The 15,104-nt window shown below is 32.0% G+C and overlaps 2 protein-coding genes across 4 annotated transcripts; one reads left to right on the top strand and one right to left on the bottom strand.

Moving 5' to 3' along the window:
- Positions 1–6,294: 6,294 nt before the first annotated feature.
- LOC143200992 (dual specificity protein phosphatase 23) lies at positions 6,295–7,616 on the top strand. 3 transcript variants are annotated; one of them, XM_076411820.1, is made up of 4 exons: positions 6,295–6,427; positions 6,748–6,861; positions 7,124–7,287; positions 7,345–7,616. In XM_076411820.1, exons 2-4 carry the CDS (start codon positions 6,753–6,755, stop codon positions 7,537–7,539), a joined length of 468 nt encoding a protein of 155 aa, XP_076267935.1. In that variant the 5' UTR covers positions 6,295–6,427; positions 6,748–6,752; the 3' UTR covers positions 7,540–7,616. The 3 variants fall into 3 exon arrangements, with proteins under 3 accessions (XP_076267935.1, XP_076267936.1, XP_076267938.1); XM_076411821.1 differs by having other exon boundaries at positions 6,415–6,556; XM_076411823.1 differs by lacking the exon at positions 6,295–6,427 and adding an exon at positions 6,563–6,682.
- Positions 7,617–9,125: 1,509 nt separating this feature from the next.
- Noc3 (Nucleolar complex protein 3) lies at positions 9,126–14,449 on the bottom strand. Its single transcript, XM_076411807.1, has 13 exons — positions 14,324–14,449; positions 14,005–14,273; positions 13,786–13,952; positions 13,438–13,644; positions 13,195–13,377; positions 13,009–13,142; positions 12,754–12,954; positions 11,958–12,143; positions 11,719–11,900; positions 11,502–11,666; positions 11,259–11,444; positions 9,451–9,720; positions 9,126–9,398 (listed from the first exon to the last, which is right to left on the bottom strand). Exons 1-13 carry the CDS (start codon positions 14,330–14,332, stop codon positions 9,206–9,208), a joined length of 2,352 nt encoding a protein of 783 aa, XP_076267922.1. The 5' UTR covers positions 14,333–14,449; the 3' UTR covers positions 9,126–9,205.
- Positions 14,450–15,104: the final 655 nt, after the last annotated feature.

The following is a 15,104-nucleotide window of genomic DNA, read 5'->3' as shown; positions in this document are numbered from 1 at the left end:
TATAATATAAAATATACGTTATAAAAATCTAACCACATTGCTTTCTCTATAGGGCACATTGAAAATGTACAAAATAAACAAACCGTAGAACAAAATGAACCAATCAGATCCCGTCGCGGATCTTAGCATAGCGAATAAAACAAGTAATATGTTAAAGGTGACATCTACATGTTGGACGTTGCGAAACATTTCGCCAAAATTTCCTATGAAGTTAAATCTCTATTTCTCTATGATTATAATCAAATAATAGTAACTGTAATTAAGTCACAAAAATGCTGAAGGTACCCTATATCGGGTATACAAAAGTAAACAAACTGAAACGAACAATCGCGTTATAGTAATGAACCAATCAAATTCCTTTGTGGGACAATTCAAACGAACCAATCTAAAAAGTGGTCTCAGTGCCTGCATTGTTAGGACCACGCACAAGACACTTTCTCGGTTTCGCCTATTTAAGTTAAACCTCTATATAATATTCTATGAACCAATCTTGATACACAGATTGAATATCTGAGTTCAGGCCATCAAACAACGTTCAGAATAGTTCTGATCTGCTCGTTTCCAAAAGTTGACCTTAATTTGTAAACTTGTGTATTTATACAAATGTTCGTATGTTGTCAATATGTAATATAATTGTTGATTATATTTGTATTGAAAAGAGAAAAGACGTTCGGATTTTTTTCAGAAACAACTATTGAAGTGTTTGACGTGGGTTTAAGCTAATAAACTTCTTTCTCGTTGTTTTTCGGTTTGGTTGGGCGGATAAAACGGTCTCCTATCAAAAAAGGCACATTTGTCACTGGTTTTATTCGTTTCAAAAGTTTGTACCACTTTTGTTTAACTATGTTGGTCTACAGAACTTCGCGTACGTTTATAACTTGTATTGTACGAGAATGTCAGAAGTGATAAATGATGGAAATGAAACGATGGACAGACTAGAAAATACGAAAAAAACAAACGAAAATTAATGCTTTGCATTATTCTGGATATGTCGCGAGTTATTATTGACATTTACATTGTTTAATAATTAAATTTGCATATAAAACCGAAAACAACGAGATAAATCGGAAATATGACGCTATTTCCTTAAAACCTATTTCTCTATGTAGTAGGCTTAAGTTTCCATTAAACTCAGAACCGCAGCAAATTGAAATACACTCGGAAACATCTAGAAATGGAAAATGTACAGTCTATCAAAATTATGCAGGTTTTCATTGTTTTATACAGTGTTTTAATGCTGATTAAAAGATGATTGAAGGTATTGAAAGTATTCCGATAATTTTTTACTTTAAAAAAGCAATTATTGAGAAAAATTGGTAGAATATACAGAGAGTGGACAAAATAATATAAACACTATTTATTATTAAGGTACTGAGCCACCATTTCATCTTAAAACTGTTGCAATATTTTGAGGAATAGATTCATAAACTGTTTGAATAGTTTTCAACGAAATGTTATCCAATTCACCTACTAAAACGTCCCATTGCTGAAGTCAATTATGTTGAAGACCCCACTCCTAACTCAGTACTCTAACACTCTTTTTTTGTCCTGAAAAGGAAGGGCGAATCCTTTTACAGATACTGGTCGGGGAGACCCGCAGGAATAAGCGAGTTGGACTGGTTATGTAGAGACTGGCCCTAGGCTACCCACTAAACCCCATCTAATCTATACACGTCAAGACGTCGCAATGTTGCCGCATCAACTCTCAGTTTTAGTTCAGTTTGCCTTTGACATACAACAATATTCTACCCTAAATAAAAAAATTGAGCAAAAATGTTATCAAATATAATTTATTTTTAACATTGTAGTGCATCTGAAAACTACTGTTAATAATACAGCCATGATAGTTTATAGGTTAGAGCTATAACCTCTTATCACAATTACTTTCAAGAATTTTGCATACGTCTAACAACCGGACGACTTTGACAGGCTCATTTGTTTAAGCGTTCGAACTAATCAGACAGTATTGTGTCTCTTTTTAACAAGGATAAAATGAGAAGGAAAATATTGTCTGATTCTAAACTGAATTTACAGATTGCGGCAGGTAATACATTAAACATCTTGATGGCGTATGTAAAAAAAAATTGAATAGACTATGTATACTATAATATGGGTTTCTGGAAAGATATATTTTCAATACCTTCCTGTATTTGCCAAAAATATAGGTTTATTTTCATCGATTAATATAACGTTATTTTTTCAACAGGTCTAAAGAGCAAACGTCATCTTATTCTGCTCGAAATTCGACAATTTCTGGATATTTTTTTTTATTTGACCGTTTTATCTGCCTCTATACAGAACGAAACGCCATCTACACACTTTAGAATTTATAATTAATACCTGATAAAAAATTGATTTTGATGCTTTCGTGAACAACGTTATTATTTGCTAACTGAATATTGACGTCATATTATCGCGGAGAACGTTTTGACACGAATTCGTATCATAAAATGATATTAAAAACAGCTTTTTTTCTTGAAAAGCCTTATTTTCCACAGAAATAACATATTTTTAAGAAACAGTAAATATCTTAGAATACCACAGAACAATGTACGATATCATAATCATCTCGTTAATGTCACCTAACAAAGGAGTGGAGGAGTAAAGTGGAAGCAGTAAAAAGTAAAGTAAATAAAGGAGGAGTTATCTATTGATGTCTTGTAAACGTTATTTAAACCGCATCTGTAAATATGTTGACAGGAGGTTATAGACATATAGGGGATACGAGATAGGGGTTTAGTTTATGTTAAATTAACAGGTCAATTGAAAAGTCCCTGGCTTACCATAGGAAAATACATTTTTTGGCAAAATTAGTTTTTCTTATTCAACATAATTCCCTTCAAGGGTGATACACTGATTATAGCGACCCTCCAACTTTTCGATACCATTTTTGTAGTACGATTTGTCATTTGCTTCAAAATAGGCCTCAGTTTCAGCGATCACCTCTTCATTCGACGAAAATTTCTTCGCAGCGAGCACTCTTTTGATATCTGGGAACAGGAAATAGTCACTGGGGGTATATTTTGAGAATACAGCACTTTCTTTTTCTTCAAATGCGGTCGTTTTTCGGCGATTTCGTCCTTCAGACGATCTAATAACGCTATGTAATAGTCGCTGTTGACGGTCGTTCCTTTTTCAAGGTAGTCAATGAGAATTATTCCATGCGCATCCCAAAATACAGACGCCGTAACCTTGACTGCTGACTGTTGCGTTTTCTTACGTTTTGGAGCGGGTTCATCGTGTGCAGTCCACTCGGATGACCGTCGATTGGACTTCGGAGTGAAATGATGGAGCCATATTTCATCCATTATCACATAACGACGCAAAAACTCGGGTCTATTACGCTTGATCATCTTCAAACACTGTTCAGAATCATCAACTCGTGGTTATTTTTGGTCAAAAGTGAGCTCGCACGGCACCCACTTTGCACAGACCCAAATATTCGTAAATCATATGATGTACACGTTCAGTTGATATCTTAATGAGCCAATCATCAAGCCAAGTTTTTGCTTTAACTGTATTTTTTCCCTTCAAAAAGCAATATTTTATCAACACGCGAAATTCCATTTTATCTATTTTTTTCACAATAACAAAAGTAGCTTCACTCAAAATGCTGTAATTCACAAACTGATTATCCGACAGCCGTCAAATTTATACTCGCATCTTTTGAGGGTCAGGGCTAACTAAAAAACATAAGGATTTTAATTCTAGTAGCGCCATCTATGTGTCAGGCCGGGGACTTTTCAATTGACTTGTTAGATTCAAACCCTCAGTGTCGATTTGTATCGCCGTTCAACCAGTCGATACTTCTTTCCGAAAAGTAAAATAGTTTTTAAAGTGAAATAAAAATGTTTGTTGTTTTAAACGCTTCACATTTCATAACTTATATTGTTTGTCAATTGTTAAAATCAGTTTTACAAAATATACCAATAGAGGGTTCACCATATATTATGTATGGCAAAAAACACATAAAAAGGTATTAATGGTGACGAAAGTAAAAATATAAAACTTATATTAATGAAATTTACATATAAAATCCGAAGAAAATAGACGCACAGACTTGAAATATAACGCCATTTTCTTATAATTTATTTCTCTGAAACCGTAATATGGCTGTAATGGAATTGGCTTAAATTTCCATTTGATTTAAAGCCATAACGGTCCAGTACGCCTTTGAAAACATCTAGAAATATAGCTATAACCTAATCAAATTATACAGTTTTTCTTGTTTCACTTTATAAATAATGTAATTATGTTTATAATTTATTAACAACCAAAATAAGGAAGCAATCAAAATGATCGTGAAAATATGTTATAAAGTAAGTTATAATTATGCAAGAGACTTTATACATTTCAGTGCTAAGACTTAGTGATAATTAACATACACATGATACAGAATTATAGGTAATAACCAATAGAACCAAAGAGTAATGTAATAATAATTACAATTAAATTAAAATGTTTTCTCAAAGTTTCATCCATTCATTTGCAAATGTATTTATATAAACAGCAATATTTATCAATAATATTTAGTAAAAGAGCAAAAGATTAGCGTTACAGCAAAATATTATCATTAAAAGTGTAAAAAAAGTGAAGCACAATAACTTTTGAGTGAATAAACGACACCATCTTCCTGCCTAGAATACTCTATAATCTGTTTCATTTTAAACGCCCTAGAGTATAGCTTGATTCAATAATTATTTATAGAAATATATATGTAACTTTAAAGCTAACTATTAGGAAAACCGAAATTATTTTTACCCGTCTTAAGAAATCGATAAAAATTATCTTAAAAATACCTAACCAATTAATATAAAAATGAAAATATTATTACAAAACACAGTGACAGGAACAGTAGACATTCCAGTAGTATTACGTATTTTTTTTATTATTTAATTATTACATTGTTACTATATAATATGATAACTTAAATCTAGGTATAAAACTAGGAAGACCCATCGGCCCTATCTCAGTCTCTGGTGAAATAATATCTATACATATCACTGCAGTATTTTTTAATATATGCACCTCACTACACAACACTACACAAGATCAGATGGTTTGATTCTTTTGAGTTCTGTTCTGGTGGTATCTAAAAGCTGCAATACTTTAATATTATCATGAGAATAAAGTCTTTCCTCATGCCCCCTTGCAATTCTCTTGATTTCTTGACTGACTGTGGGTATCTGAAGGTCTCGATATAGGTAATCGGTCCTATAGTATTTGGGTGCGCCCACTATACCTCTCAGGGCTTTGTTCTGAAAAATGTGTATTTTATTTATGTAACACTTTGTAGAACATCCCAATAATTGAACTTCATATGTCCATATAGGTTTCAGTATTTGCTTATATAATAGCAATTTATTACGTACTGTTAATTGTGATTTTCTTTCAATTAGCCAGTACATTTTCCTATATTTCAATTCCACTTCTTTTCTTTTCTTCTTTATATGTTCCTTCCAGCGAAGTTTTGCATCGAGATTCATTCCGAGATATTTAGCGTTGTTGCTATATGGAATGATAGTATTATTTAATGTTATTGGTGCTTGTACGGTCTGATTGTAGGTGAACTGCACATGCACAGATTTACTTTCATTAATTTTTATTTTCCAAGCTTGTGTCCAATTATTTATATTGTCACTTGCCTGTTGTAATTTTCATGAGGCTTCTTCACTATTGTCTCTGACAGCTATAATCGCAGTATCATCAGCAAATGTAGCCATCGTAATATTGTCCATTTGTAGTATATTACAAGGGTAGAGTAGATAAAGCATTGGTCCCAGTACACTTCCTTGTGGTACACCTGATTTAGCTTCTTTTATTGTAGAGTAAGCTTCTTCTTGTTTGACTCTAAACATTCTAGTTGTAATGTACGATTTTAATAGTTCGGCATGTTCTTTTGGTAACATTTTTTGTAGTTTATGAACAAGGACCTCATGCCAAACCTTATCGAAGGCCTGTGCTACATCTAAGAATATAGCTGAGCATACTTTTTATTTTCGTAGGCTTTTTCAATAACATCTGTTTTTCTGTGAATCTGGTCAATTGTTGAACCCATGTCAATAAACCCAAACTGATGTCTTGATATTAAGTTTTTCCTCTCTATGAAATAGTGTAACATAATAACAATTAACATGATCACAATAGTTATAATCTCAATATCTGAACTAAAACATATTCTAAAAATGTCATTCGCTTTATTTTTTTAATATATCTGTATATAAGAAAATGTAACGTTCCATAGAAATAATTATTTTAATATAATAAGAATACATATACTGAATGATAGAACCTGGATAAACCAACTCATATCTCGTCACTATGCTTGCTTCCGTATTTTTAGTATCGTTCTAACCTCCATCCGTTATAGAAATAACAACCTCATAAAGCCGCATAACGTATGATTTATTATCCATTCTTAATCCGAGTAAGTGGAATCAAGCTTGAACAGTAAAACAAATGTGATTTAAATTGTTTAAAAAATTATTTTTCTGTCATTTTTTTAACACACAATAACAAAGCAAAATTGTGCAATTTTGATTAGGTTTACACCGGGGTAATTTCAACGAGCTAAAATATACTCTTAATTTTAATTTTTAAAATCACACAACCAAATAAACATTGATATTTAATTGAATGATTTAATATTTACGTTTTATATTGCATATAATTTATTTGATCAGTATGTATTTTATTCTTAATTAATATGTAGTTTATTATTGTATGATTATTTATTAATAATTATAGATATTATGGCGAACTGCGATATTCCCTGGAATTTCTCCTGGGTGATACCAAACGTGTTAGCAGCAACTTCTTGCCCAGAAACAGTAAATCAACTAGATTTTCTAAGGAAAGAAGGTAAAACAGTTTTTAAAAATAATAACAATGTTTTAAATATTTGTATTTCTCAAGAACTAATGTTACATGATTGCCATATTGTAAAAACAACAGTGTTTACATGAGTTACAACTGATGAGTTACTACAGGAAAAACCGAAGCTACTTTTTTTCACTATTATATTTGCAAATTTGTTTTAACTTGAAATATATATAAATCTAATTCTCCAAAGAGGCCAGTTATTCAAGGTAAATTAATATGATTAATTCAAACTTAATTGCAGGAATCCATCATTTAGTTACTCTCTCGCCAGATCACGTTCCTCCTATAACAAATTACAATGGGCTCCAGTGGAGTTATATACCCATAATTGAATTCGAAGCACCATCTCTTGACGACATCGAAAATTTTATAACGATCTGTAAAAAAGCTCGGGAGAAACAACAGGTAGCACAGTAGAAATATTATTTTCCAACAATAAATCAATTTTAAACTGATTTTTAGGCGATAGCTGTTCATTGTAGAGCCGGAAGAGGCCGAACTGGCGTAATGATAGCCTGCTACTTTGTTTACTTCCAGGACATGTCTCCCGATACCGCTATAGCCCAAATAAGAGCCCTGCGACCTTGGTCGGTAGAAACTTACGCCCAAGAAGCTTCAGTTCGTCACTACAGAGATCATCTCAGAAGTATCATGTAAATTCAAATATTCCATATAAAAAACATTCCACTATATTATAACTAACTCTATAACCTTTAAAGTTAAACGATTATAAATTATCTCGTTTTAATTGGCTCCGGTGCTCCTAGTTTGAACCTTTACCCTAAAAAGGGCCGCTAAACGTATCAAAAAGTTAGTAAATTACTTAAATGGCTTTCGATAGATTCGTTAAATACACCCAGAAAGTCATTAAAAGTCTATCCGAAAAGCATAAAGAAAATAGCAATTTAAATATCACTCAATTAGGGTAATTTAAAGGGAGACAGTACAGAAAGGGTTCGAATGTAAAACTGCGATCGTTATCTGATTATAGCAAAAATGAATTTTTGAGTATCTTATAAATATATTAATATTAGCAGTAGTAGCAGTAGATGTTAGTAGTAAATAATGCTAATTGTCATAACCAAAAACTAAATTGTACTAAAAGCATAAAAACGTCACTTTATGACTTTTGTAATTTGACACTTAATTATTTTGTTTTGTCATTCAAACTCACTCAAAATAGATTTTAACCCGCTTTAAAATTTAATTCTGAGTCTGACATCTGTCCATTCTTTTATTTTGGTGTCTTTGTTAACATATATACTGCACACAACCTTCTTTAAATTCCCACTGTCACACTTAAAACGTTCAGTCGGCGCTTAAATTTAAGAGCCCATTTTTCTATTCTATTCAACTTGATGGATATAAATAAAAAAGATCCTGGAAATGAGCTATTCTCACCTATTATATAAAGAAAAACAGAAACAGCTAAGCGAAAAAGATACCCTAGTAGCAAGATAATATTCAAACTGCGCAGGAAAAGTATCAGGTGCACCCTAACCCCAAAGCAAAAAGGGGGCTGCTATAGGTAACAGATATGTACACGGTTCCCTGTGAATGTGAAGTTTACATAACGCAAACAACGGTAGTATGTAAAAAATATCAACTATATCTAAGATATAGACGCTATCCAGTTAAGTTTAGCTGAACACGAGATAACTTTTCACAAATTACTAGCACCAACATTCAGCAAAAACCAAAATAACATATTAGAACTTGAGGCATCCGCCCTGATGATTCAACGAATAAGAAACATTCAGAATATATTCAACAACGTAAGAGTCAAGCTTAAAACCACGTTTCTATTATCTTCTAATTCAAAATTAAACAGATTTGTTCACATTATAAGCATAACGTGTCTGCTTCTCTTATCCATTTATTTATTTTATACCAGAACTTATTGAATATATTATATGGTATTGTACATTTTTATTAAGAAATTAGATTAAACCTAATATTTTTATCATCACCTGACGAAACTGACAAAAGAATTTTAAAAAATGACCAGCACTTAATATAAAAGCACTTACAATGTCTTCACTTATACATCAGTTATTGCTGCAAATGCGTCTTTAGTGAATTAATACACATTGCCAAAGATCGTTCTAAAATTTCCAAAATTCCGAAAGTTAATTAATATATTTCTTTTCAGAAATTGATAAACAAATGAAAAAACATACTTGAAAACAAAGAAAGTCTAATTACTTTATCTTTATTATAAACATGTGGGAATTAAAACAATATTTTGTAGGTTGTTTAGGAATTTACACCATTAGGCATATATTTAAAAAGATAACTATACAACATATCAAATAGTTTATGATCATAAACTTATCCAAAATGGTTCATTACTCTGCCTAGTCCTTAACAACTCCCGGCACTCTTTCTGGAAGGTATCATCTAAGAAATCTCTTCTGGTAAGTCGACTCTTGGGCTGAACATTCTTCATTACGGGAACAGCCGGGTTGAAAGCCATTTCCGCCATACTGAAGTCTTCAAAAAGTTGTTCGACAGACCTAGATAATCGACTGAATTAAAACCATTGTAAAAAAGAGTTTATACTCCTACATTTTTCCATATTCCAAAGACAAGCTGCCGTCTCCCGTTGCCGGTACACCACTAGCGATATATTTAGCGAATTTCCTCACAACAGGATGATAGTGATTAGCTAAGAGGACCATTTCAAATAAAGCCGTATTGGACGCGTTCGCATATTCTGGATCGTCAAATCCAGGCTGATATTTCCCGTCTCCCACAGAACCATCCAAGTCTAACAGTATATCAATAGACCGATTCAGCTGCATAAGTGTTTTAATTAATCCCAAACATCCTAAAGACCTGAATAAAAAATAATATATTTAAAGTTAGAATAACTGTGACTGAAGATTTTTCTAACTACATTTTGCCTCTTTAAGGCAGAAGCACGTCCCGGAATGCTTTAACGTGGCACAAATAATTATGCTCAAAAAACCTGACAAACCTGTAGAACAAGTCGAATCTTACAGGCCTATTTCGCTACTACCTGCAATATCAAAGCTATTTGAAAAAACTAATATTTAAACGTGTTAAACATTTGGCAACAATACCAGATTTACAGTTTGGTTTTCGAAATCATCATTCAACAATCGATCAAGTGCACAGAGTAACTGCGGCAATTGAAAGAGCGTTTGAGGAAAAGAAATACTGACCCGCAATATTCCTGGATGTATCACAAGCTTTTGATTGGGTTTGGCATTTGGGATTAATCTGTAAGATGAGTAAATTGTTACCGCGTAACTATTGTCAATTACTGGAATCATATTAATTCGGAAGAAAATTTAGAGTATCGGACGAAATGGCGTTCTCGACCTTTAAAACAATTTCGGCTGAAGTTCCACAAAGTAGCGTCTTAGAACCTCTCCTGTATCTGCTCTACACTGCTGACATTCCAACAACAAAAGAAACACTACTTGGAACCTTTGCTGACGACACAATTATTATGGCAAAAGATATATATCTACCTAGGGCAATAGAAAAAGTGCAAGTGGCTGTTAACAAAATCTACAAATGATTGGAAAATTCAACTTAATAGCTCCAAATCTGTCCACGTTAATTTTGCATTGAGGCGAAATAATAAAAACTTAATTATATCACTCAATGGATGCCCGATTCCTCAAGCAGAATCAGCTAAATACCTTGGAATCCATCTTGACGGTAGATTAAATTGGAAGCATCACGTTAGACAAAAAGCAAAACACATTAGAACCAAAATCAAACAACCATACTTGTGAGTCGGAAGATACTCTCAACTTGATCTAAAATCAAAGAGGTTGATCTATAATACAATTATAAAGCCAATTTGGACCTATGGGGTGCAAATATGGGGTTGCACTAAAAATTCAAATCAACTAGTCATACAACGCTGTCAAAACAAGGTTCTTCGATTGATTACCAATGCCTATCGCTATGTAACCAACGAAGAACCGCACGATGACCTGGAAATCAAATGGATTTGCGAAGTTATCCAAGATTTCGCCTTGAAACACGAAAGAAGATTACTAAATCATACTAACGTGGAAGCAATACAACTGCTGGACAGCGTGTAGGATGTCAGGAGATTGAAGCGAACCAAACCATACGAACTTATATAAAGTGTATACCTTTAGTGTAAACTATGGCTACAAGTTAATAATTAATAAATAATTATAATTTTATAATTGTGGAATACAAATTGATGTATTTTCTCCCACTCGTCTTGCTAGTTAATTAATCCAAGTACATAGGAAAAGTAGTAATAAATTAATTGTAAATTAAGATTGTACTAAGCGTATCTAATAAAGATGTTATAAAAAAAATACATTTTCACCAATAAAGAAGAATTTCCCATATAAACTTACCCATTGTGAAGCAACTGAAGAGACAATGTGGCTAGTCTCTTCACGAAACCTATGATACGCTTGTTGGTCAGTTTCCGCCTTCGTTTAATAAGAGCATCAATTAGTGTCTTTATAACAATTAGAGCATTTTCGTGATTTCGTCCAGCGTGAACACTGAGCAAATCTTTGTAGAGACTGTTGTAAAAGCTGTGAAATTATTAAGTTTATTTAAAAAATCAGAATCTCATATATAATGATGCCGACCTAGTTGGATCAATGTTAATAGCTTCTCCTTGACCACTAAGCATTATAAAAATTGTTTGTATACAATGTAACTGTTCCCTATATCCTAACCATTCTTCTCCAAGTAATTTATTTAGAACGTTCACTATATCTATATAGTACTCCAGATTTATACAGTGAGCAAACCTAAAATGTTTCATCCCATTATATCGATCTCAAAAATGCTTTCATATCTTACTTTGCCAGTCCTTCCAAGCACACCCCCAATAATTTAGGATTCTCTGAGTTCTTTAGTATTCGGAAATAAATGTTGAAAATAATCTTGGTGATTTCAGTTAAATTTTGCTGTTTAACCTGTCGGTTTTCTTCAGCTTTCGTCTCCAACATCTCCTTTTCTAGTTCCTGAAGCTTTTTCTTCCTCTACGACCCGACGAATATATATTTTATATTGCCGATTATATTGTTCGATATCTATACCTTGCGCTCTTTTTTTGACATCTGAAGGATCTTAGATTTTTTCGCATTGAGCTTCTTCTGTTTGATGTCTTGCTCCTTATCTTGATCTAAGTTAACGTTTCTCAAGTCCAACACAAGCAAAACTTCAAGTACGTCAACATGGACTTGTGTGTGTGATTTTAAGTAGTTGTTGATTAGTCGCAAAATCTGATAATTACATCGAATTAATTGAAATCCATCAAATCAGTTAAAGGTTTAAAAATTTTAAGAACAAAAAAATACTAAACTTCTTAATAATTAACTATTAAGGCTATTATAATTAATATTTTATACAATTACCTATTTATTCAAATCCAACAAGATCTATCTGAACTTTCTCAATTATTAAAAAGAAATTGAAAATATAACTATAAAGAAATTAGAGTTATTTAAGAAAGCTGTAACTCTACAAAGAAAATAGCTAGGCAAACTGGCAACATGGCACATCCTTCAATTATAAGAATAAGTGGAATAACTTAACGATTTAATAACTTTAATAATTTTGTGTGGAATTTCATCACTACAGCTAGAACTCGATCGAGAGGCTAGAGTAACGTGAACTGTGTTCCTGGATTTTAAAACCAGTTGATTTTTTGGAATCTGCCAAAAAATTATTAGCTTCAATTTTTGGAGGTAAAAATAAGTTTGCGATTACCTCTAGTTTCCAAAAAAAATCAAACGGCATATTAAAACTCTAGATCTAAACTTATTAAACAACTTACTAAATAAGTTATAACCTCCTAGTGTAGAAAACGATAAAAGAAAATAAATTTGGTACCTTTAATGTTATCTCTTCTTTTTTATCTTCTTTAAAAACTGTTTCAATAGCATTTTTAACTACGTCTCTAACATTTTTCCTGGGGCTGTTCAGAAAGGGAACCAGAACTTGTGTTATGTTTTGTGAAAAGTTAAAATATGGATGGGTAACCAACAGTTCACACATAGCTTGTATAGATAATTCAGCAAGAATAACATCTTCCTAAATATTACAATGTTCAATAGACAATAGTAAAAATAAAAAGTATCTGAATACCTCATTAATTTTTCTAGTATCCCCTTTCTTTTTGACTATTTTAAAACAGCACTTCTCTAGTTTTTGCAGAAACTTCTTATAATATTGTAACAATTTTTCTTCATATTTATGAAGTTTTAAAGTATCCTTTTTAACTGGAAGATGAGTAAGATAATTTAGAAACATATATTTATTTTAAAATTATACCTTTAACTCCATCTAATAGGACATTTTTTATCTCATACAATGGTAGAATATCTTTGAACACTTCCAATAATGAGACAATAACTAATTTCCTTACACTGACATATATTTCTGGTATATATTCATCCATCAGTTTTAACAATGTTTTAAGATTGTCAATCTTTTCCTCAGGGTTTTCTAACAAACCTGTAAAATCAATATATTTAAACATATATTTGAATTAAAATAATTTTGTATTTTTTATACCTGAACTTAAGGTTCCAATATGTAACTTTTTCTTTCTTAAAATATCATTTCTTGCAGCTAATAATTGTGCAGCTGATATTGGTTTACTAATATCTATACCACTTTCTTGATATGTATAGACTTCCTCTTCTTCTGATTCTTCATTTTCACTTTCTAACTGAGCTTCGTCTTCAGGTTTCTCTGATGTTTCCTCTTTTTCATCTTCATCTAAATAATATTGTTGATAATATTATGAAATATGCATATATATATATATATATATATATATATATATATATATATATATATATATATATATATATATGTGTGTGTGTGTGTGTGTATATTATTAAGTATATTATATGTTACCTGCTATGTCTTCCACAATTTCCTTATGAATGAGACCCCCTTTTTGTGTTTTTATTGGGAGCAGTGGTTTAATTCTTTTACCACTAGTATCTTCTATATTATCTTCATAATCATTTTCTAAAGTATCATCATCATCACTCTTGCGCTTTTTTGCTTTATGAATAGGACTACAAATAAACATATTAAAATTTTCTTATATAGTGTTTTAACATAGTTTACCCAGTATATTTCACTCGGTTCAATATACTATAACTTTTCTGTGCAACAGCCTGTTTTAAAAATTCTAAATCATCCTGCTCAACCATCCCCAACATATCTTCTCCATGATCGCTTTCCTCATCAGAATATTCCGCTTTCGGCGCATTCGGACGTTTCTCAGGAACACTTGTTACTTTCTTAAATTGTTTCGCTTGCTTCTTGATAACACCTTGCTTAACAAGTTTGTTCTTTTTCTGGTTATTCCGTTTCACTTTAGAAACTTTCCGTTTCTAAAAACAACTTGCTTTAAATCGAGCGCTAAGGAATATTTTATACGTACCACAGCCATCTTTAAAATAATATATATATATCAATTGAAAATTATTTTCAATTCACAATTTTGTTTGTTTTTACTTGGTTAGGTTTCAAATAATGAGGTTAGAAATCACTTTTATAAATGTGCCAAAGAAATTGAACTGTAGGCAACTAAATATACGTTGTATTTTTATTTCGTATAAAGTATTTCCATAAACAGGAAAAGTTAATATAGTAGTATTTCATTGGGGCGTAAATTCTTAACGTAGAATTATTGAAATTTAATGATGGTGACTAATATTCCCCAATAAGGTAATACGGTACAGGGAAAGCGATCGAGTCAGTCGCAAGGTCGAAAACCATATAAAGATATTTTTGTGTGTGGGACAGACCCCAGTAAAGGCTTTCAAACATACAAATATGTCCATCGGGAGGTTAATCGACTATTTATCCCGTATATTCCAAGAACTACTATTCCACTACCTAGAGATGTCGGGATTCGATAATACCTCTTCAATATTAATTATATTATCGTGTATACATCATAAGATTGTCGTTAAGAATTATTGTGTACAGGACATTCAAAACGCCCCAGCCTTTACATTTAAATAGTTTCAATCTGCATAGAACGTGAGGAATTATCACGGGAATCACGTAGGCCGTGGAACAAAGCCATTGTCATTCCAAATGGAGCTTGGGTGTGAACCACTGCACGACAAAAGAAGAATGCATCTTCGGTCGTTTTACCTGATGATTCAGACACATACGGGTACTTAAAGTAACTTTATACATAAGTAATTTATTAT

Source organism: Rhynchophorus ferrugineus, unplaced genomic scaffold (genome assembly GCF_030347505.1).
Source record: "Rhynchophorus ferrugineus isolate W39M unplaced genomic scaffold, kcgeb_rfMv2 rfM8, whole genome shotgun sequence".
NCBI lineage: Eukaryota > Metazoa > Arthropoda > Insecta > Coleoptera > Curculionidae > Rhynchophorus > Rhynchophorus ferrugineus.
Note: the sequence above shows the minus strand (reverse complement) of the source record. Positions and strands in the feature narration are given on the sequence as shown.